We start from the raw sequence: 24,675 nt of genomic DNA, 5'->3' as shown, positions 1-24,675 counted from the left end.
TTTTTTGAAAGCAGAAAAGCTGTAATCTGTGGAAGTAGGTCATAGAAATGTTTCAAAATTCTCCCTCGACTCAGTCAATGGACTTCTGTGTGGTACGGAACATCTTCACAGGCAACATTTAGCTCAGACAGAAATTCCTGAAATTGTCTGTCGTTTAGTGTATTACCTCTAATGAAGTTAACACAAGTTACCACAGTTTTCATAACAGAGTCCCACTTCAGTGATTTACTACACAGAGCTTGTTGGTGGATGAGGCAGTGTATGGCTATTGGATGAGAATGGTTATGTTTGTCCATCTCTTGGTTAGTGCGAGCAATTATTCCTTTCTTAGACCCCACCATGCTAGGAGCACCATCAGTTGTCACACTGGGTAGTTTTGCCCAGTCCAGCTCCAAACTATTCACAGTTTGGCACACCTTTTCATAAATATCCTCTCCTGTAGTTGTTCCTTTGATGCTTTGCAGTGCAGCAAGCTCTTCTGTGATTTCAAAATAGTCATTTGTACCACAAATAAAAATTAGAAGTTGTGCAGAATCACAAACATCATTACTTTCGTCAAGTGCCAAGGAAAAGTAGGAAAGTTTTTTGTGGAGTTTTGCAAATGCTGATGCAAATTGTCTCCCATTTCTTCAATCCTTCGTGTAATTGAGGGTCCTGAAAGACTCACTGTAGTAAATAAATCGGCCTTCTCTGGACACATGTCTTTGGCAACAGAAAGAAGGCATTCTTTAACAAATTCTCCCTCCACGAATGGTCTGCCAGTGCACGCTATTATCTTGGCAACTTGCAAACTTGCTCACAGTGATGAAGTATTTAGCTGTTTCTGCTTCACAAAAGTATTTTGCTGAGTTGTCAATGTATATTTCAGTTTTAATATTTTATCTTTTCTCACTTCTCCAACCAAACTATCATATTTACCTTTATGTTGAGTTTGATAATGTCGACGCAAATTATATACTTTGAACACAGATCTATATTCTGGCATATCAAACACACAGCTCTTTCCTTGTACTGCATGAAAAGGTAATCATAAGTCCACTGTTCTTTGAATATCCTACACTCCAAGTTAATTTTTGTCTTTCTTGATAGCATTGTTTCCTACAGATTCCAAATTGCTATTAGTAAAATACCAAAATATATATACAGTGCTCCAAAAACAATATACCAGCAATAACTTTGCCCACACAGAGACATATAGACTGCACTGCCCATCAATGCAGTCTGATCAGTGTCCATCAATGCAGCCTTGTAGTCCACATAATTTCAGCCTCGCCAGTGCCCATGTGGTGGAACTCCGCTTTTACCTCAGGCTCACACTGGTGTGGTGTGGGAACAGGCATGGTTACAGAGCTAGTTCCTCCACCACCTTTCCAGTTCACACTACCCTGTGTGAACTGCACTGCGATCTGTGAACTCACACAGGAATCTGATCTCATGGGTGAGAAGACCCACGTGATCAGATTCCACTGCAGGAAAAAAGAAGGCACGTATGCCTTTTTTCTTCCAAATTTAATGCGAGTTCAGCCGTACAAGCATATGGCTGAACTCGCACTGCTCAGAGATCGCAACACTGTGAACCAGAGCTTACACAGCACACAACATAAAACATCATACACAACTGAATAGCAATCAGAATATAAATGCACTTACTGCAATTAAATTGGGTTTCCTACTCCTCAGCTATCTGCAGAGCCAGATTAAGTTCCCATGGGGCCCTAGGCAGATTACCAGTTTGGGTCCCCCATGCGATAACATTGAGCACTGACCATTTCCATTAACACTGACCACTGACCATTTGCATTAACACTGACCACTGACCATTTGCGATAACACTGACTGCTGACAATTTGCATTAATACTGAGCACTAACAATTTGCATTAACACTGAGCACTTATAATTATCATAACCACTGAGCAGTGACTATTTGCATTACCTCTGAGCTCTGACCTTTGCATTACTTCTGAGCACTGACAATTTGCATTAGCACCGAGCGCTGACTATTTGCGTTATCACTGTGATGTAACCCCCCTAGAAACTACCCCCAACCAACTAACCAACTTAAAAAAAAAGGCTTTCCTAACTTCGAAAAAAGGCTCTTCTGACTTCAAAAAAAGGTGCCCCCTATCTGCAAAAAAAGACCTCCTAACTTCAGAAAAAAAAAAGGCCCCCCTTAACTGCAAAAAAAAGGCCCTACTAACTGCAAAAAAAAAAAAAAAAAGACCTCCTAACTTAAAAAAAAAAAATCCTAACTTGTTCTTACCTCAGTCCTTAGGCAGCAGCAGGCTCTGCACAGGCAACCTGGTGATTCCTCCGATTACACCAGAGACTGAGATGAGGAGTCGAGAGACAGAGAGAAGGAGGGACAGGGAGAGACAGAAAGAAGGAGCGGAGTCAGAGAGTAGGAGGGGAATTGGAGAGTGTGGGGCACATTCCACACATGCTCACTGCAGCCAGAACAGTGGGTTGCTAAGCAGGACGGCAATAACACCCGGTGGGGAGAGACAGAGAGAAAGAATGGAGTTGGAGAGTTGGCGCACATTCCACACATGCACACTGCGGCCCAGGCAGGACAAGTCAGCTACTAAGCAGGACAGGCAGCTGTGGCAAAAACACCCGGCGGCCGGATAAATGTTCTTGGCGGGCTGCATGTGGCCCGCGGGCCATAGTTTGAGGACCCCTGACATAGATGGTCATGTTGACTTAAATCCATGATTAATCTACTCTATTTCTATGACTCCATGAATGTTCTTCTTCCTATCAAAGTGAAATGTTAGATCTATGACAGTTTCTCTTTGTATCCACCAATTGTGGGTTTTGTTTGTTTTTCCTTTTAAAAGGTTTATTGGTTTATTGGTCAGGATGCTCACCAGGACATAGCAATGTGAGAGGTTCCCTAGAGCCCCACAGAAAACTGTGCAGCCTCAGGCCCCTTCAGCCCATCAGCACCTCACCTATTGTTTTGTCAGCACAAATTTATCTACCTCTTTTACTACGTTATGATTTTAAAATATTTTGACAACATTGAATGAAATTGATAGAAAAAAACCTGAGATATTTCTATTTTTATCATAACCCTGATATTTTTTCTATGTTCTCTTCTAATCTATATTCACTATGCATATATCTTGAACATGTAAAAATTCTGCTTCTTTTTTTGCTGACATTGTATCTCAGGTATTTTTCATGATGTGCATGGTCTATCTATCTTTTTAATAATTGTAATGGTTGGATTCTAGATCTTGACATATTAAAATGCTCATTTTTTGTAAAACATTCTAATCCTTACACAAATATGATTATATCCCCTTCTGTATCTAGGTATAGAAGTCGGTCCCCAGCCTCATGGGGTTCTGAGAGCTGATATTTTGAATCAAATGAGAAAAATGATTAAACATGCTCTTGATTTTATACATGATTTCAATGAAGGTAAGCAGGTAATAAAGGTAATATACAGTATAAAAGCTTAACCACTGAACATTTAAATGGCGATTGGAATCTAGGTCAAATTTACCATGCTCTTGATTTTGCTTTTTAAAATTTTTATTTATTTGAGATATTCCTCATTCACCAAAATAGGCATATTCAGGAAAAGCAGCTGCCAAATAAAGCCTCCAAATCAAATCCCAGTCAAGCATGGTAGCTCACACTTGTAATCCTAGCACTTTGGGATGCCAGTGTGGGAGGATCCCCTGTCGTCAGGAGTTTAAGGCCAGCCTGATCAAGACCCTGTCTCTACCAAAAAAAAAAAAAAATCAAATCCTTTTATTTGACTATTCTCCATTTTAAAAAACTAAGAAAGATCAGGAAATACAAATGTTCAGTAATCACATAAAAAGATTTTCAACATCACTATCAATTTAAGAAATGCAAATTAAAATGAGAAACCATTTACCGGGCGGCGCCTGTGGCTCAAGGAGAAGGGCGCCGGTCCCATATGCTGGAGGTGGCAGGTTCAAACCTAGCCCCGGCCAAAAACCAAAAAAAAACAAGTGAGAAACCATTTACCCTATTAGGAAAAATATTAAAATCTAATAATGTTAAGTATTGGTAAAAGTGTAAAAAAAGGGTATACTTTCCTTACCTACTAATGAACATATAAATTGTTTAAAAATGTACAAATCATATTACCCAGCAATTCCACTTTTCAAATACTAGCATGTGCACAACCAGCATATTGTATACAAGAATTGTTATTACAGCATCATTTGTAATGGCAAAACAAGGGAATTGATCTGAATGTCACGTCAGTTGATAAACAATTAAATAAAATAACATGGAAGAATCTTCAAAACACGTTAACTGCCATGTGAGTTCTATTTAATTTACACTAGTTTTGAGCCCAGGGCCTTGTGACACACAACATAGTATAACTCACATATCTCTTATAAACTGACTGCCATGCTAGAAAAAAAGTGTCTTTCCTGGGGGTCACAGTGTTTTATTAGGTTAAGAGACCTGTGAGTTATATATGCTTCCTGGTGCCCTGGGCTCAAAACTAGTATGAGTTAAATACAACTCAGATGCACTTAATGTTCTTGACTTAATAATAAAACACCATGGCTCCAAGGAAAAAACCTTTTTTCGAGTACGGCAGTCAGTGGATTAAAAGAAAGTAAATTGCAGACCAAAACATACGGTATTCCAATTTGCTTTAGAATAGTTGTACTAATCGATTGTCAGAATACATATACATATATATGTCAATATATCACGGAAAAGCTCTAGAAGAAAACACATCAAACTGATAACATTGATTACTGGGGAGGGGAGGAAAAGAAATAGATTGATTCTGTTCTCGTCATATTCAACAAGAATAGTCAGGTATTATTTTTATCATTAAAAATTAAATGGGAACTGGTAAGTGGGATGGGTATATGGAACTCTATGCACTGTCCATTTATTTGGTATATCTAAAACCGCACTAAAAAATAAGTCTATTTAAAAAATAAATTTACTTTAAAATTTTAAAAAATACTTAAAATCAAAGAGACATTCTACAATGTAAATGATTATTCCGACAGGTTGAGTTAAATTGTCATTGAAGAATGGATAATTAGAGTAACAGAGCTGGGTGCAGTATCTGTGGGAAATGTAATTCCTTAGTCTCCAGTTGTACACCCTACTGCAATCACAGGGATTTCTTTTGTGCTTGAGAATCTTTTGGCACCAAAGTCATGAAAACTGAAAATTTGCTTTTTACCACCTTCATCTGAGGACAGATTCCATACTGTCTAATAGAACTGGTGTTGGGAGATCTCATCACATACACAAGAAACCCTTTGAATAGTAAGTATAGGACAACAGTACATTAAAAAATGATACAACCAGGTAGAAGGCCATAAACATGCGTGGAAAACATGGTTTTCAGATACTGGTCCATAGATTCCTACCACAGGGGTGGAGAATAGTAGCTCCAGGACACCCCACCCCTTACCTATGCTTCAACCAGAGAAGTTCCTATATTTTATTGTTCTTCCACAAACATTTTATTTAAGCAACAGATTCTACGATTCACAAATTTTATTATTTTTATTTCAGAATATTAGGGGTTACACATATTTTGTTTACATACTTTGTTTTTTGCACAAACTGAATCAAGATTGTAAACCTGCCACAATAGGTATGAATTTACCCCCGCCCCCAGCTTGATCTTCATTGAGATTTACTTTCATATGTACACTTAAGTGTTGATCAATCAGTTCCAACAATTCACACATTTTAAGCCATTACTAATTTAAACTATTCAGTTTGGTGGGTTTTTAACTAAGCATAAGTACCCAAAAGCTGCTGACAAAAGAATTATAACTGCCTATAGAAAAGTAGGTCTAGGGGGTGGCACCTGTGGCTCAAAGGGATAGGGTGCCAGTCTCATATGCCAGAGGTGGCGGGTTCAAACCCAGCCCCGGCCAAAAACCACCAAAGAAAGAAAGAAAAGTAGGTCTAAAGAAAGTCTTTATCCTTAACTCTGTGCTACTCAAATTTGTTGTTAGTGACTTAGATAAGAACATGTGGCATGCTTATCTAGGTAACAGATGGCAGGAAAATACCAAGAAAATGTCCCAGGTGGAATGGTGGATACAAGAAATCCTGACAAACTTTAACAATTGTTTACCCAAACATTTAAGATTAAATACACCAGGGACAAAATTTTGCTCTTATGTTTAAAAAAATCCCAGAATGGGGAAGGTGATGCCCTTTTTCTGCCTTGGATAAACAGCACTTAAAAACTATGATAAGGCTCAGTGCCCGTAGCACAGTGGTTACAGCACCAACCACATGCACTGAGGGTGGCAGGTTCGAACCCGGCCTGGGCCAGCTAAACAACAATGACAACTGCAGCCAAAAAATAGCTGGGCATTGTGGTAGGCAACTGTAATCCCAGCTTTTGGGAGGCTGAGGCAAAAGAATTGCTTAAGCGCAAGAGTTTGAGGTTGCTGTGAGCTGTGACACCACAGCACTCTACCCAGGGCGACAGCTTGAGACTACCTCAAAAAAAAAAAAAAAAAAACTATGAATAAATTCTAAGGCCATAATTCAAGAGAAACATCTATAAAGAGGAGTTTAATCAAGGAGAAAGTGGAGAATGTTGAGTTTGAAAAACTGTAATCAAATAATCCCTCAGACGCGTAAAGAACTTCAGTTTACAAAGTACTTTCACATATATCTTCATGTATGTGACCACATATAAGTAGTGATTAAAAGAACTAAGAATAGTTAGGTTGACAAAAAGAAGACTTAGGACAATTTTATTTCAGAGTTTCAGAAGATTACATTGGAAAGAAAGTAGACATGTTTTCTGTGACCCAGAGGGCAGAAGAGAGGGCAAGGAAGGGGGAAGGGAAGGAATGTGAGAAGGAAAGGGAAAAGAGAGAAAAGAATAATAGAGTTAGATGTCACCTTTTGGTCCAAGCCAACATTGTAGCTCTGAGAGTCTCAGATCGGGGGCTCAGCAAGGGGGAGGAAGGGATTGAAAAAACAACAACAAAGTTGAAAGCAGTGAAATGGACCACTCTTTGTGAGGCTATTTGTGTAGAAGTAAGATGACTTCATGGCCAGAATAATACGAATAATGAATCAAGTATTGATGAAGTTACCATTTAAGGCTCCTTCCAGCTCTGAGTTTCTGAGTAGGAAAAGCATACTCCTTTCGGTTCTGTCAGTTTTTCCTTTCCTCCCTCTGGACCCTCTGGTTTAAAGAAATGATACCTGGTAAATTCCCAGCTTCATCGTGGAAAGTATGGTAGATTTTGATTCTTTCTTTCCCTGAATCTACATTCTTGTAGTGTGATGTTTCAGATCCTTCTGTCAGGAAATGGAGTCTGTTGCCCCATCTCTTGACTCTGGCTTGGCCATTTGACTTATTTTGTACCACAAAAGAGGCTTGAAAAGAATTTGTGCATTGGGGCTTGCTCTTTTGCTGCTCTTTGGTTTTATACACTGCACATCAGTCCACACTGGCAAGCTAGATAATTAAAGGCTATATGGTAGAACAGTCATGCAGCTCCAACTGGCAGCCTGTCAAATGCCAGACATGAGAGTGAGACCACCCTAGACCAGCTAGCCTCCAGATACCCTGCCAACCCACCACAAAGATGTGAGCAAGGCAATCAGAAATCAGTGAAGCCAGTCCTAACCCGAGGGCCTGCACAACCAACATATATAATAAGGAACTAAATTATCAATAAAACGTTATTGTTTTTAAGCCATGAAGTTCTGGGGTGGTATGTTACACGGCAAAAACTAACTGATACAGAAGTGATCAAGGGTATCCTCGTTCTAACCGTACTCTAAGGACTTCCCTTTGAGTTGTGACCATAACACACTATGGGCCCTATGCTGGATGAAAGTACATCCTGTTTGTTCAGAGATTACCTGGTATATATGTAAACTACATGTTTTCCAAGTTTTTAAAGGTTGTTTACTATTGCTGGTTGTTTGGAAGTTGGATTCCATTGTTGGCAGACTGCCTGACTCTAAAGATCTCACTGCTCAGGAGCTGTTCAAGTGTTTAATGTACTTAGCTAAGAGAAAGAGCATTAAACTGAAGTCACCTAATTTGCTGTAAGTCCTCTGAAAATATGCAGTCATATAATATCAGAGCTGGAAGGGCTCTCCAAAATAAGCTAATCCAAAACCTTCACTTGATATATAAAGTAATAGAGCCTCAAAATGTGAAGCATCTTGCTCAAGATTACATACCTACAGGAGTAGAGCCCAGATGTCCTGACTCCCAGCCCTAGGCTGTTTTTCTCCAACACTGACTTTTTGAGTCCTGTAGTTGTTTTCTACCTTTGTCCATTTGTATTTTTGTGGACAGAGTGCTGATAAAAGTAATTCAAGAACAACTTTTGGCTTACTGTTGTTTATGAACATCCTGAACTAAACCTGATATGTTCTCCCTGTAACTGCTTTCATTTTGCTGCTGTTGTTTGGGGGAGGGGGACTTCTTTAAATTATCAACTTCCCTTTTTACAGAAGTTTTTTTAGTTGCTGTTTATGCCTATTGTTTTCATCATAGGAAAAGAATTTCCTCCCTGTGCCATTGAGGTCTATAAAATAATGGAGAAAGTTGATTATCCCAGAAATGAAAATGGAGAAATTTCTGCTATAATCCATCCTGATCTGCAGGTAACATTTGCCGTTTCTTTAAAATATTGAAAATAATAATGCTCTACCTTTAAGGAGAACTTCACAGTTCATTTATCATTTTACATGCATTAGTTCATTTGATGTTCTCAAAATCACTGCAATGTAGGAAAGACACACACATCTATACATATTGAGTATAACTTACGCTGGCTCTGGGAATATACCGGTGAGTATAGTCTACCAGGGGTCCTCAAACTATGGCCTGTGGGCCACATGAGGTGGTGTGATTGTATTTGTTCCCGTTTTGTTTTTTTACTTCAAAATAAGATATATGCAGTGTGCATAGGAATTTGTTCATAGTTTTTTCAAACTATAGTCTGGCCCTCCAATGGTCTGAGGGACAGTGAACTGGCCCCCTGTTTAAAAAGTTTGAAGACCCCTGTGGGAATTTGTAGTCTAGATATACTGATGTGAAAATGAAAATCCTTCCCAAGTGCAATGGGTAGAAATTATGATGTCCATTTTTAATATTAGAAAATAGTGGCTTGCAGGCGACACCTGTGACTCAATGAGCAGGGCGCTGGCCCCATATACCGAGGGTGGCGGGTTCAAACCCGGCCCTGGCCAAACTGCAACAAAAAAATAGCCGGGCGTTGTGGCGGGCACCTGTAGTCCCAGCTACTCGGGAGGCTGAGGCAAGAGAATCGCTTAAGCCCAGGAGTTGGAGGTTGCTGTGAGCTGTGTGAGGCCACGGCACTCTACCGAGGCCATAAAGTGAGACTCTGTCTCTACAAAAAAAAAAAAAGAAAGAAAAGAAAATAGTGGCTTGGAAGTTAGATCCTTCCCATAGCCATATAGCTATCAATGACAGATCCAGAACTAATGTTATTTGCAGTTAACCAAATTGCTACCTCCCTGTGATCCACTCAATGAGTTAGACTAGCAAAACAATTAGAATCTCTTTCTTCAGAATGTTTTCTGCTCCTGTTCCCTGACTCTCCTCAAAACCCTAGAATCTACTCTTTGCATGGTTTGATCAATAATGGCATAATGAAGAGAATAAAATACTCTTAGGAGAGTGTAGGAAGTTTAAATATGAAAAAGACAAAGGGAAAAGGAGAGGCTCCAGAAAGCTAAGATATCTGTTCCCCATTGTGAGTGCCCTGCATACCCTCAGACCTCAGAGATGGAAGAGACCTGGTCTGGGGCTTTCAATCCTGGCTACACTTTACTTAGAGAGCTTTTTTAAAAATAACAATGCCAGGACTCCACTTTGAGATAATCTGATCTTACTGACTTGGGTGATCAGGGTTAAAAGCCAGTGATCCAGTTCAAATCCCTATTTAATGACTCTAATAGTCATCCAGACTTGCAACTTAATTAAGTAGCTGACTAGTGGAGCAAATCCTGCTTTGTGGCCTAATGGGACCCAGATGGAAACCTGAAAAAGGAGCCTTAGGTAATGTTTTGAAGGAAAGATACAGATTGGGGAAAAGGAAGAAAGCAAGCACTATAGATGACAAAAATATCAAGCACAAGAAACAAAGGCCGAGGTGATGATGTCATTAACAGGCTAAACCAGTATTTTTTTGAATATTGAGATATCCTTAAGAATAGTCTTGAGTAAAAAATAATCCTGGGAAGGCTGAAAAGTGAAACTAAAGAGATCAGTAACAAACAGAGTTAGTAGTAGGTCTTAAACATTAGGAAGAGTAGTTTTATTGGATAGACAATGAAGAATTCTTTCCATAAGGACTAAGAACTCTACAGGAAGGATTGATTGATTAATTATTTCAACAATACTTTTGAATGACAACTAAGTCTGTCCTGAGATTGAAGGTCCCTCATGGAGCTTCCTTACTAATGGGGGAGAACAGACCATGAATAAGTAAACAATACGATTGTTTCAAACTGTACTAAACGATAATATAGCAGAGGGTCACAAAGGGTTCCCGTTAGATGGGGCAGTCAGAAAATGCCATCTCTGAGATGGTGGCACTGAAGCCAGATCCTGGACGCTGAGAAGCCAACCATGTGGAAAGCAAGTGCAAACTTGAGGTGTTTGAACAACAGCAAGAAGACCAACGTCCATAGAGAGTAGGAGTGAGCAGAGATCATAGACTCTGGAGCCAAAACAGGGACATACTTATGAGTCCAGATTTTGTTCTGAGAGTGATGGTTCTTAATCAGGGATGCTAATTAGAATCACCTAGGCCAGAACCTGTCACAAACCTACTAAAGCAGTGCTTCTTGAACTCAAGCCACATGAGAATCACCTAAGGAGCATTTTTTTTTTTTTTTTTTTTTTTGCAGTTTTTGGCCAGGGCTGCGTTTGAACCCACCACTTCCGGCATATGGGGCCGGTGCCCTACTCTGTTGAGCCACAGGCACTGCCCCCTAAGGAGCATTTTTAACATCCTTATTTCCAGATCCCATCCCTAGAGATTCTGATTAAATTCATCAAGGTGGAAACAGAATTTTTGAGTTCACCAGGTGATTTCCGTATGGCTCAGGTCTGAGTATCACTGCACTGCATCAGGATTCTGTGGGTGGGGGCTAGCCACATGTGTGCTGAAGTTCCTCTAGACGTGGTCTAGAGCATGTCTCTGCCTGAAAACTACTGGTCCAGAGCAGTAGTTCTCAACTGAAACTAACACCCTCCAAAATCATCTGGGGCTTTAAAACAGTGAACTATAAATGGGTAGCATTAGGGGCTGGAGAAGGAAGAGGAGGTGGATTACATAATTATGTATCTTGACTACATGGTTATAGGTTATATGACTATGCTAAGCATGTGTCAAAACTCATAGAAGTGTACACAAAAATGAGCAAATTCTAAAATGAATTTTTAAAATAACAATACCTGGACCTCACTCTTGAGATTCTAAGTTATCTGACATGGAACTAACCCCTCTACATATGTAGACATATATTAACATCCCGGTGATTATAATGTACATCCAGGATTGAGAAAATTGCCATGACACAACAATTATCAAACACTAACGCTGTGCATTTGAATCTCTGGAGATTTCTTAATGTGAAGATTTCTATTTAGTAGGTCTGCAACAGGGAATGAAATTCTGCTTTTCTAACAAATTCCTGGGTGATGTTATTGCTGCTGGGAAATGTCAGAAATGCAGAATCTCAGGCCCTCACCCCCAACCTGTAGAATTGGAATCATCATTTTAACAAAATCTCCAGATGATTTGGAAGCATATGAAAGTTTGAGAACTGTTCTAGGGTCTCTGCAACAGGACACCATTAGTGCTGGAAGGATCAGAGGTCCAAATTCCTTTCAGATAACTCAATTGTTATCCTAATGTCAGAGCATGTTTGGAATGCATCCACCTTGTCTTAGACATTTCATCCCACTCTCACCTTCTCTCACCAATCCCCATCAGAACAGAATCTCTCATACAACATGCCTCATTTTGATATCTGTAACATTAGAATATCTTACAACAGAAGGCTCTTAATGGATATTCCCTAAATTTTGCTAAACAGAATTTAACTTTAGCTGGCATCAGGTAGATTATGCACTTAGGTAGACATGCATTCAATTTTGCCTTTAAATGTTATAAATTGCTTTGGCAAATTTCAAGGTAAATTTAGTATTGAAGCAAGCTTTAATTACATGTGTTAGCTATAAAAGTCAAAATGGGACCTCTTACCACTGCTATCAATATTAACTACACAATTTCAATTTAATCAGATCACTTATATGCCTCGCAATACACCTCTCAAGCATCTCTTTTAAAAGAATAGAATGCTGTAATTTGTGAGTTGTCTAGAGTGACATGAATTTTTAAAATAGGAGGAAAACCAAATGTAATTTATTTATTTTAATTGTTTCCTGAGAGGATCAAGACTGGAAACCATTGCACCCCGGGGATCCGGTGTTTTTAACACTTGATGGGAAGACTATTCCACTGGGTGGAGACTGTACGGTGTACCCAGTGTTTATAAATGAGGCCTCATATTATGAAAAGAAAGAAGCTTTTGCAAAGACAACTAAACTAACACTCAAGGCAAAAAGTATTCGCTCTTCTTTACATTAGAAATCACTTCTAGCTCGCTTGTTGTACCATATCTTGAAAAACTCTACTAGTTTTTAAGATCCTCAAAAGGAGGGTTGTGCCTTAATCAGCTTCATCTACAGCATCTAGGACAGTGCCTTACTCAGTAGACATCCAGCAAATTTCATAAATTAATATCTTTGAAAGGTATCATATTTTATGTAACTTATTCAAAGACATGTTTCTATTTCTGTATAGTTTATTATACATTATATTTTAACGCTCTTAATAAACAGCCTTTATACTCAAAATTAAAAATACATAAAACATATTTTAACTTGAACATAGAATTAAATGTATGTTTTTAAGCACAAGCATACCTTGTTTCATTTTATTATGAAAATGATACACTTTATTATGCCTCACAGATAATTGTGTTTTTACAAATTGAAGGTTTGTGGCAACTCTGTGTCTAGCAAATCTATTGGCACTGTTTTTTTCAACAATGTGTGCTCACTTCACATTTCTGTGTCACATTTTTATAATTCTTGCAGTATTTCAGACTTCTTCATTATTATTACATCTGTTATGGTGATCTATGATCAGTTATCTTTGATGTTACTATTGTGTTTTAGGACACCACAAAGTGTGCCCAAATAAGAGATCAAACATACTCAATAAATGTTATGTGTATTCTGACTGCTTCACTGACCAGCTATTTCCCTATGTCTCTCCCTCTTCTCAGGCCTCGCTATTCCCTGAGACACAGCAATATCGAATTAGGCCAATTCAGAACCCTAAAATGGTCTCTAAGTGTTCAAGTGAAAGGAAGAATCGTACTTCTCTCACTTTTAAATCAAAAGCTAGAAATGATTTAGTGAGGAAAGCATGAGAAAAAAACCGAGATCAGCTGAAAGTGAGGCCTCTTGCACCAAGCAATTAGTCAAATAATGAATGCAAAGGAAAAGTTCTGAAAAAAATCAAAAGTGCTACACTAGTGAACACACAAATGACAAGAAAGAAAAGCAATCTTATTGCTGATATAGAGAAAGTTTTAATGGTCTAAATAGCTGCAACATTCTCTTAAGCCAAAGCCTAATCCAGAACAAGGCCCTATCTCGCTTTAATTCTGTGAAGGCTGAGAGATGAGGAAGCTGCAAGAAGCTGGCAGATGTCGGTTTATGAGGTTCAGGAAAAAGCCATCTTCATAATATAAAAATGCAAAGTGAAGTAGCAAGTGCTGATATAGTAGCTGCAGCATGCTATCCTTAAGATCTAGCTAAGATCATTGGTGAAGGTGGCTACACTAAACAAAAGATTTTCAGTGTAGGCAAAACTGTCAGGACTTTCATAAATAGAAGTCAATGCCTGGCTTCAAAGGATAGGCTGACTGTCTTGTCAGGAGCTAATACAACTGGTGACTTTGAACTGACACCAACGCTCATTTACTATTTCAAAAATCATAGGGCCCTTAAGAATTATGTTAAATCTATTCTGTGTTTTATAAATGGAAGAACAAAACCTGAATGACAGCACATCTGTTTATAGCCTGATTTACTGAATATTTTAAGTCCATTTTTGAGATCTCCTGTTGAGAAAAAAAATTCCTTTCAAATTATTACTAGTCAGCACCTGGTTAATGCATCCGGTCACCCAAGATCTCTGATGGAGATGTACATGATTAATGTTGTTTCATGCCTGTTAACACAACATCCATTCTGTACCCCCTGGATCAAGAAGTAATTTTGACTTCTTATTTAAGTCTTATTATTTAAGAAATACATTTTAAAAATCACTATAAGGCTTTGACTGCCATATAGTGATTCCTCTGATGGAACTTGGCAAATTTGATTAAAAACTTTCTGGAAATGATTCACCCTTTTAGCTTCCGTTAGGAACATTCATGATTCCTGAGAGATCAAATCTCAACATCAATAGGAGTTTGGAAAATGTTAATTTCAACCTTCATGGATGACTTTGATGAGTTTAAGACTTCAGCGGATAAAGTCATGCAGATGTGATGGAACTAGTAAGAGAATTAGAAATGGAGCCTGGGGCGGTGCCTGGGGCTCAGTGAGCAGGGCGCCGGCCCCATATACCGAGGGTGGCGGGTTCAAACCCAGCCCAGGCCAAACTGCAACAAAAAAAAAAAAAAGCTGGGCGTTGTGGTGGGCGCCTGTAGTCCCAGCTACTCGGGAGGCTGAGGCAGGAGAATTGCCTAAGCCCAGGAGTTGGAGGTTGCTGTGAGCTGTGTGACACTACGGCACTCTACCGAGGGCAATGAAGTGAAACTCTGTCTCTACAAAAAAAAGAAAAGAAATGCGAGCCTGAAGATGTGATCCAATTGCTGCAATCTAAATAAAACTTGAATGAAAGTTTTCTGCAAATCATATGGAGGTAGAAAAATATAAAAGAAAAATAATATAATAAAATGTTTAAAGAAAGTGAATGAATGAGGAGTTCTGTCTTATGGATAAGCAAAGAAAATGGTTTTTTGAGATGGAATCTACTCCTGATGAAGATGCTGTGAGCATTGTTAAAATGACAAGTTAGGATTCAAAATGTTATATAAAATTATTTGATAAAGCAGTATCAGGGTTTGAGAGGATTTACTTCAATTTTGAAAGAAATTCTACTATGAGTAAAATGCTGTCAAACAGCATCCCATGCTACAGAGAAATCATTCATGAAAGGAAGAACTCTGTGTTCTCAATCAGTGCAGCAAACTTCATTGCCTTCTTATTTGAAGAAATTGCCACAGCCACCCCAACCTTCAGCAACCACCACCCTGATCATTCAGCAGCCATTAACATCAAGGCAGGACCCTCCACCAGCAGAAAGATTATGACTTTCTAAAAGTTCTTAAGATCACAAGCATTTTTAGCAATAAAATATTTTTTATTTAAAGTATGTACATTTTTTAGACATAATGTTATTGAGCACTTAATAGATCACAGTATAGTATAAACATAATTTTTATATGCACTAGGAAACGAAAACATGTGTGTGACTAGCTTTATTGCAATATTTGCTTTATTGTGGTGGTCTAGAACCAAAGCTTCAGTATCTCCAAGGTATGCCTCTAATGTGTAAACACTAGTAGAAGTTAATGGGGCAGGCCTGCTCTTTTTCAACTTTTCTTATTTGAATTAATAACATACCATACAGCATGTGCACAGTCTATAAACGTAAGTATTAAAGTTTATCCGAAGGAGATTTTTTAATGCTTTTCTGTGAATGAAATGTGAAAGAGAATTGCAGTTGTAAAGATGACATTATGAATACATCAAGAAACTCTGAATGGTCCTTTGTCTGCAGACAGTAGTCCACACAAAGCATTGCTGCTCTGGTGTGCCCACTTACTCTGCACTGAGCTCAGGGAGCAAAGAGCCTCCTTTAGACATCTCACATGCCCCTTTAGAAGCTAACTTTCATTCCTCACATGGAAAATTTGGAAGAGGCATGTCCTTCACAGCTGCCACTTTTCATTTTGAAACAATGTGCTCACCATTATTCCCAGCCAAGGTATGAGGAGGTCTTTGGGCTCAAGCATTCAACAGCGTAAGTGGTGAAGGCCAGTAACATAGGGCAGTGGACACTACTGGAAATGTGATCCAAACACATGTTCTGATTTGCAAATGCAGTCTTTGAAGAAATTCTCCCCTGTTCTAAATGCCCAAATCCCTCATCTGCCATGATTCTTCTCCTCAAAGGACCTCTCATGGACGCTGCCTCCCTTCCTCCTCTCTTAGGCCTTAGCAGCCAAGTAAAGAGCATTTGTATTTCATGATTTGGACCCCAAGGATCCTATAATTATTTCAAATATATTTTCTTTTTTATTTTAGATTATGTATGAATACAAATGATTAGGTTACATTGTTTGCATTTGTTAGGTAAAGTCCAAGTCGTAGTTGAGCCCTTCACCAGAGAGGTATGCCACATACCCCACATTGTTCCTGTTAGCTAAGAGCTTACCCCTCCCCTACTTGAATTTAATTGTGTTTTTACTAACATTATATAGAAAACAAATTCTATAAACATTTCTATTCTTCTAGAGTAGACCCCGTCAAGCCAATTTCACTCCATCACTCCATCTTCAGTGTTCCATAGACTATAAACTCTTTCTAAATTTTCCAATATTTTTCTACTTCACGAAATTTTCATTGGAATAAACTCATATTTCTGAATTCTGTAGTAAAAATGTAATCTATCAATCAGCTTGTACACATAACAAATTTTACCAATCTTCCTTTTCCTACTATAAATGTTCTATTGTGCTTTATTTCCTGATCTGATTACTCTGGGTCAATTTTTTTCAGATGTAAATTTTGTCAAGAATGCCTATTTCTTCTGTCAAACTTTAGTTATTTGTAAAATTTACACGTGCACTTTAGGTCACTATGGTTTCAGTGTGAGGATTGATTATTTCTATCAAGTCTTATTTTCTTTGACTCAATGCAGTTTTAGTTACTTTCAGTTTTGTTTTATTTTTGTTATTTCTAACACATACAGACTCACTTTTCTCATTTTTAAAATGGGAACGAACATAATAATAGTGCCCCATTGACAGGTCTACTGTGAGGATGATGTGGGCTAATGCATGTAAGCACTTAGCTTAGTGCCTAGTACAGAGCATGCACTTAATAAATGATTCACGTTCAAATTCTTAGCACAGAAGGCCCTTCGTGATCTGCTCCTCCCTCCCTCACAACCTCTCTAGAATCATCTCCCTTCTGGCTCTCTCTGTTCCAGGACCCTCATGTTGTTTTATTACTCTATGCCTTCACACAGACTGATTCTTTCACCTAGAGTTCTCTCTCTCCTTCCTCCATCCCCCATGCCCACTCAGGCTTCACTCTAGCTAAGTTCTGTTTTTCCTTCAAAATGCAACTCAACTCTCATTTCATGTACAAAGCCTTCTTGGTGCTCTTCTACCTGACTCAATTGCCTATCTTCAGGACATTAGCAGTGTCTTTTTCAGGGTCTGCAATCTAATAAGGATCCAATAAATGAGTATAACAAACATCCTTCTCTACCAAAACTCTTCCTATTCCACCAATGCCCCTGCTTTCCAATCATTTCATGAGTATGCTCCCCACAGCTCCCAGGTAACACTCCATGCCCACTTGTCAGACAGTTACTATATCCCAAAAACAGCAGGAGGAAAAAAACACCCTTTAAGCCTACAACCACATAGGGAAAAAAAAAAAAAACAGGGAAATGTTCACACTCAACAATTCCCCCATGTAACCTTGTGGTGGCTTCTTCTTACCCTTGTCATGAAATCTCAAAGCCTTACCAGAATTAGACAAAACCTGTATATGCTTCAGCCTCTGTTCACCTCTCCACCATATTTCATGTCACTGGGCCCCTTGCTCCCAGCAATTTGGTCACACAGGCTTCTCCCTAGTCCTCAGATGTACCAAGCCCCCTACTATCTTGGGGTCTTTGCCCACATTTTTTCCTGCTTTTTGAAACTCTGCCCCCACCCCTGTTCTCCCTTTGGCTAAATGACACTTAAAAGTGACTCAACTCAGAAGAAAAATCATTTTATCATAGGACGTTTGCACTAGATTGTTTATTGCAGCTCAATTTACAATCATCAAAATGTGGAAACAACCTAAATGCCCACCATCCCAGGAATGGATTAACAATCCGTGGTATTTGTACATCAGGGAATACTACTATTCAGACATTAAAAAAGATGGAGACTTTACATCTTTTGTATTACCTGGATGGAGGTGGAACACATTCTTCTTAGTAAAGCATTGCAAGAGTAGTGAAGCAAGAATCCAATGTACTCTGTTCTAATATGAAGGCAGCAGATGAGCTAATACGGGGGGGCAGGGGAATGAGCAAGTGAGAAGAGGGCAGGAGGGTGGGAGATGGGGGGTCATGGTGTATGGCACACCTCTGGGGCAGGACAATTATAAGAGGGACTTTAGCTACCAAATGCAATCAGTATGACCTAATTCTTTGTGCCCTAATGAATCCCAAACAATAAAAAAAACAAAACAAGAAAAAAAAACTCGCCTTTGCTTTTCTCATTTCTTTTTCCTTGCTTGCTTCTCCCACCCTCCTCTCTCCTTCTGGTGACTATTAACTGGTGACCGTCAACTCTGTATCACCATTCTGTGTCCATTCAGGGGAAATCAAGCCTATGAGTCCAGTGGTTTCTACTCCAGAGGGACATAACTGAGCATGGAGAATAGGGAAGTGGCAGGAAGTATGTGCATATGAGCAAGGGTTTTCAGAATTCTAAGATTCTTCTTTTCCATAAGTACTTTTAGAAGGGTAAGAACTATGTCTGTCTCAGGGTAGGACTTTTCTAAGTCACCTAAAAAATAATAATAATAAGATAATCGATATGAAGGAAAGAGCTTTATAAAGTGTATAACATACAAACATACAATCTCAAAGGATGAAAAAATGTTGTAATCATTTTGGGAAATAATTTTTCACACTACCAAGAGTCATAAAAATGTTCACACTAATTGACCGGAAGTGTCTCATTCCCACAAATATAACTTATAACAGGAGGTTCCACTTTTCTCTATCAGTCTACCTAGAATATTCCCATAGATGGCACATTCCAAGATTATGGATAAAGCCTATTTAAGGTAGGCTAGGGATTTTATACAACCCTGATTTCTTTGCCACTCAACAAGACACATCACAGTGAAGGTAGTTATCCTGGGAATCATCTGAAGTAAGTAAATAATTAGCCAAATGCAGCATTTCACTTATTAACAAATTGGTCGCAAGTTCCACAACTCATCAAGACAAAGAATGTCTTGGCATTCAAGTTGAGAACTGCTATCTTTATGAAATCACTCATAGGAATGAGAAAATACATATAAGTGGGGCTCATAGGTAATAATGTCAGCTCTTCAATATCAATTCTCTCATTACCCCCTCATGGCAGGAGGTAGACAGGCGGGATTTATTCCTTCTGGTCTCCAAGGACCAGATAGAGCCATGACTTTATATCCATTCAAAATTAGTTGAGAGCTAGCTTGGGGGACGTGGGGCAGGGCATAGGAGGGGTTTGTATATGGCCTAAACCACCAGCATCATCTGGCTATGAATCCTTGAACATGTCACTTCAACTCCAGGAGTCTCCTTTTACTCAAACTGCTTCCAAAGTGGCTGAGTGGTTCAAATGGAGATACTGAACATGAATGCACTTAGTTAACACTGTACAAAGGTTAACACTGTACAAAGGTGAAATGTTTTACAGCTTTCTGGCTCTGTTCCTGAGCCAGGCCCAATCCAATGGTAATATTGTAGGTCCAAAACCCAGCCTTCCGTCTATCCACTCCTATTAGCAACACTCTAGAATTTCTAGACAGTTTTCATATTGGCACACCTAAGGCAAGAAAGAAACATGGCCATTAAGAAGGCAAAATAAATATTTATTGGAAATCAAAAAAGCATCCCTCCAATCTCACAAAATGTTCTTACTCTTTTTATGATTCTTTCTTAAACATAGGGTTTCACATGCACACAACACTAAGAAGTATGTAATTTAGAATTTATAAAGGTCAGGCACATTCAATGAAAATGGGGTGACAATTCTTTGTTTGGAACCAAGATCACAGTGTAAAAAAAAAACATGTAAATCCATGCAGACATCAGATATACTTCACAGGCCTGGATGATGGCCCATCCACCTGGGTACCACCCAGAGCAGAAGGACACTGCTCATCAGGCTGTAAAGAAGGAAAGGAGTATCAATAATACTGAGCTCTGTCAGGCAGGAGCCTTCCAAGAACTTAATGACTTCACAGTACAACCTCGAACACCTTTTTCCATATCCCAGGAGGAAGGTAAGCACCCTTTTTTAATCTAAACATATAATGAATTCTTCTCAAGGAAAAGTTTAGCTGAAAGAGTGTTTGAGCTAAAGCCACTCTCTGAGCATGGGAGATCTCATCCCTGGAAAACACCATCCCCTTAAATCACTGAAATGTAAATCATGAGGTTTTAAGATATCCTGATAGGCTCATGGTTTTGTTTTAAAGTGGAGTGTGGTGGGAGGAGGGGAGGCTGTGTGCACACCTGCATGCGCACTTGAATTTTTAACCAGTCATAGTGATCAAAGGGACAATGTTGACTGCCAAAGGAGTCATCTGAGCAAAAAGTCCTGCCCCTTAACATATGCCAGCCACAAAGATAGACTTAAATTTACTGCATAACTATGCTTAAAGACAAATGATGGTGTGCAGGGGTATTTGTGTTCCAAGAATCAGAACATTCCAGCTTCAGCAGCTCTGATAACACTTCTCACATGACTGTGAACAAGTGCATATTCCTCTCAGAGCATTAGTCTCCAGGTGTACAGTGAAGAAAGTGGCCCTTTTGACTCTGATGTTTCTTGCAAAGTACCTTTGCAAGTAGTTTCTTTGCAAAACTACCTAGACTCTTATCTTCTAGGCTGGGAGCCTTCTACTACTGAGAAGAATAACCACTACAGAAAATACTCTTGGGCGGCACCCGTGGCTCAAAGAGTAAGATGTCCGCCCCATATCCCCGAGGTGGTGGGTTCAAACCTGGCCTCAGCCAAAAACTGCCAAAAAAAAAAAAAGAAAGAAAGAAATAAAATACTCTTGCCCCCAAAGTCCATCCAGATTCACAGTTAGCAGCTTTCCACAATGCACGAGAAGGCAAAAATCCAGTTATTGATTTCTGTTTGCCTAACCTCCCAGCTATTGTCCAAGTGAGAAATGGAGAACCATATGATGTTATGCATTAATATTTGAGTCAAAGCATTTCTGGAATCTCCAGCTCTGTAGTATAGAACATGATGCAATGGGTCCAAATAACTGCCCCTCAAACCAGACATCCGTTCAAGGTAAATGCAAGTAGGTAACTCCAAATATGGAGTGCTGAACTGTAGACTCTTCAAGTGAAAAGAGAAATTAAAGTTCATCCAGTTACCATCTTCAACAACACCCCTCATAAGTGCTAAACCAGCTTCTATTAAAACAACTCCAATATCTGAAGCAGTTGCTGAACTGAAGTGAGCCAAAATCTTTCTCAAGTTATTTTACTAAGCCAGCCTATCTAGAACACATCTACTCCTTCTGCTTTTATAACAGTCTCCCTCAAATCTTCTCTGCTCAAGAGACATGTGCCTGGCCCCTTTGCCCTCAGGGCTTGGTCTGACCATTATGGCTCAAAGCAGGAGTTGACTCCCTAGGTCAGGTGGGAGTGCAGGGCCGGTGTACACTACGTAGTCTCCCTGGCTGCATCTTCTGCCCAGCCCACATCTCCCTGCCCAGGCCCATCAGAAGCACGAAGGACAAGTCTCGACCTACCTAGCTAGGCTGGCACACAGAGCACCCCAGAGCAGAAAAACTGGCCCAGAGTGAACTTCTTGGCCTGAGCTCCATCATTTGCCTCCAGTCAGATTAACTAGCCAATTGCCAAGTCATGTAAAGGCTGAATTCCTGTTTGTGCCATTCGAAATCAAAATTCGTGGTTATTATAATTCCACTTCAAAATTTCCCTCATTTATCCTTTTAGCAGATAATGTAGGCAGAGTAGATTTTCTGGTTGTTTAGGCCCCAGTCACCTGGAAAATTCCTTCAATCTCTACTTTGTCTCTGCCCCTAAACTGGCTCTGTGTCATTTCAGGGGAAGAACATCAGAGGATGAGAATCAAAAAATAAGCTCCAAGTCTTGGCAAACACTCCTCCCTCACAAGCTTCCTCTTCAGCTTCAAAATTCACAGTTAACAGAAATACTTCATGCCAGAGCATGTAGGGCGTTTTTTTAAATTCCCCCACTGAGAAATACTGAGGTATGCTAGTAACCTCTGAGATTTAAGACCACTTAGATGGAGCTGCTGCTATTTCTGCTTCAGCTGAAGCCACAATCTCAGCTCAGAGACATGAACTATTGCAAGACAAGGACAAGGAAGAGAGCCAAGCCCTTTCACCCAGATCGCAGCGGCCCAGCAGGGCCTGCCTGGCGTGTCTTATGTGGACTTTTGTGTGTATGAAGAAAAGCTTTTTGTGTCATTCTGGCCACCCTAAGGCCAAGTATAACAGCTAGCCCAAAAGCCCAGAATCTATATCTCAGCTTTTAAAATCATATACTTCATCTGTAGTGATTTTCATTCTTAATTGAAATGTATTTTTTTCTATACTGAAAATTAAAACCCTGTGTTAATTATGCTACTAAAAACACCTCTCAGTTTGAGACAGTTTGAGCCTTGGGGCGCCAAAGGCACTCATTCCTAGGATGGTTTCCTGTTCCCTGAAAGTTCCAAAAGGGCATTTCCGTGGCTCACTCATCTCCTCCCTTTCAGGGTTACCTCAGTGCCCTGCATATTCTGGGATGGGATGAAGAGTCTCCCACAAACTCAGGCAACCCAGTCACAGTAATAGAGACAGCAGAATGTGTACGCCGGGTTGGGGCAGTCAGGGAGATGTTGGCAGGAGGGAAGGCTTCTCTCCCTGCTCCTCGGGCTCCTGCCTCTTCCCCACCACCCATCTCTTCCAGCCAACTGGACCTGCAGTTGCTAAAACAAGAGGCTTCACTCAAGACTACAGGAGACTCCCGGTCTCCTGACTGCCAGCTTGGGTTTGCACAAACTCTCTGATGAATAAGAAAATCCAAAATGTTTCCCACTTAGACAACCTGACAGCAGCCTCTCAGCTCTGACACCTGCTCAGAGGGTGCTTTCTGCTTCTAGGCTGGCAGAGCCCGGGTCCAAGTACTCAGCCTGCAGCATCAGCCCATGTTCACACCAGCTCTGGGTTTTGCTTCTATACTGAAGTTTCCGGGAATTCATCTATTTCATCAAATGCATTGAGAGTGGTTTTGCTGTTGTTCCTGGAAGAATCTTGAATTTTATTGAAATCTGCTTGGAAAAAAATCTACTTTAGAAACACATTGCTCTGCATACTATGTTTCCATGTCTTAGGGTACCACCTAATTTTTTGAAAGTTGTTCCAACTAGGATTATAAAATGTCAGTGCCAACTTCATTCAACCCTCCCATTTCACAGATGGGGAAAGTAAGAGCCCTAGGATTTGACTTGCCCAAGGTCACACAATCTCAGACAGGACTGGACCCCATCCCACCCACAGCAATAGTACCTGCCCGTCTTACAGGTCCCGGATCTTCATTAAGAAAGGAGACATGCGTTTTCCACTCAGTCCACTTCACCTCGTTGATCCTGCAAGTGTGATGATCATTCTCGCTATTTCACAATTTCATCTCATTAAATCCAAATAGCACCACATTTGGAATGTCCCAGTCTCTAGACCAGATCTCTTCTATTCCAGGGATCAGGAGTATCCCTGCCCCAAGTGGTTATACCAGCATTGTTAGGGTTTAAAATCTGTCAATATCTCCATTTCTCTAGGCCTCAAGGGATCAGTTCTCCTCCCAGTGTATGACACCCAAAGATCCTACAAGTTGCTCAGACAGGTGTAAAGGGTACACGTCTTCAGACTTCAGCCACTGTGCCTGACTGGCCAAAGGAAGCCCACAGGGAGGGAGGGCAGGTGGGAGGACAGGCCCTAGCTGAGGAAGTGTGAAGATTAAGCCTGTAGGCTGGGCACAGTGGCTCCTATAATCCTAGCACTGTGGAAGGCTGAGGTGGGTGCATTGCTTGAGCTCAGGAGTTCTAGACCAGCCTGAGCAAGAGATCTAGTGTCTACTTAAAATAGAAAAACTGAGGCAGGAGGACTGCTTGAGCCTAGGAGTTTGAGGTTGCTGTGAGCTATGATGATGCCTGGCACTCTACTTAGGTCAACAGAGTGAAACTCTGTCTCAAAAAAAAAATATTAAGCCTGTAGAAGTTTAGCTAGGGTTGAGAATGCATTAAGAGAAGGTAGTTAAGGTTCATACTCCAGTAAGAGTGGGCAGCATGTAAGATGTTAGAATGCAATTTAGGAGATATTGGTTGGATTTAAATTCACATTCAGAGAACATCTCTGGAATGAGAGTGTCAACATCAGAAATATTTGTTAGGGTAACAATGACAGTCAGAAATGTTGGTTTCCCAGGGGTGGGATTTCAGTCAGAGAAGTAGATTAAGGTTATACTCAA

At 39.9% G+C, this 24,675-nt stretch overlaps 2 protein-coding genes across 5 annotated transcripts in view; one reads left to right on the top strand and one right to left on the bottom strand.

Moving 5' to 3' along the window:
• Window positions 1–22,428, top strand: part of ASPA (aspartoacylase) — a 31,264-nt gene extending 8,836 nt beyond the window's left edge. The window contains exons 4-8 of one of the 4 annotated variants that reach the window (XM_053569593.1): window positions 3,320–3,427; window positions 8,520–8,629; window positions 20,261–20,438; window positions 21,046–21,119; window positions 22,249–22,428. In XM_053569593.1, coding sequence (XP_053425568.1) covers window positions 3,320–3,427; window positions 8,520–8,629; window positions 20,261–20,438; window positions 21,046–21,119; window positions 22,249–22,269 — 491 coding nt within the window. In that variant the 3' untranslated portion in view covers window positions 22,270–22,428. The other 3 variants (XM_053569592.1, XM_053569594.1, XM_053569595.1) reach the window with 3 other exon arrangements.
• A 923-nt stretch (window positions 22,429–23,351) lies between these two features.
• Window positions 23,352–24,675, bottom strand: part of TRPV3 (transient receptor potential cation channel subfamily V member 3) — a 28,205-nt gene continuing 26,881 nt past the window's right edge. Inside the window, exons 16-17 of the mRNA XM_053569597.1 lie at window positions 23,718–23,797; window positions 23,352–23,479 (exon numbers count right to left, since the gene is read on the bottom strand). Of these exons, the coding sequence (XP_053425572.1) occupies window positions 23,385–23,479; window positions 23,718–23,797 (175 nt within the window). The 3' untranslated portion in view covers window positions 23,352–23,384. The remainder of the gene's footprint in view (window positions 23,480–23,717; window positions 23,798–24,675) is intronic.

The sequence above is a fragment of the Nycticebus coucang genome, chromosome 18, assembly GCF_027406575.1.
Source record: "Nycticebus coucang isolate mNycCou1 chromosome 18, mNycCou1.pri, whole genome shotgun sequence".
NCBI classification, from domain to species: domain Eukaryota; kingdom Metazoa; phylum Chordata; class Mammalia; order Primates; family Lorisidae; genus Nycticebus; species Nycticebus coucang.
Note: the sequence above shows the minus strand (reverse complement) of the source record. Positions and strands in the feature narration are given on the sequence as shown.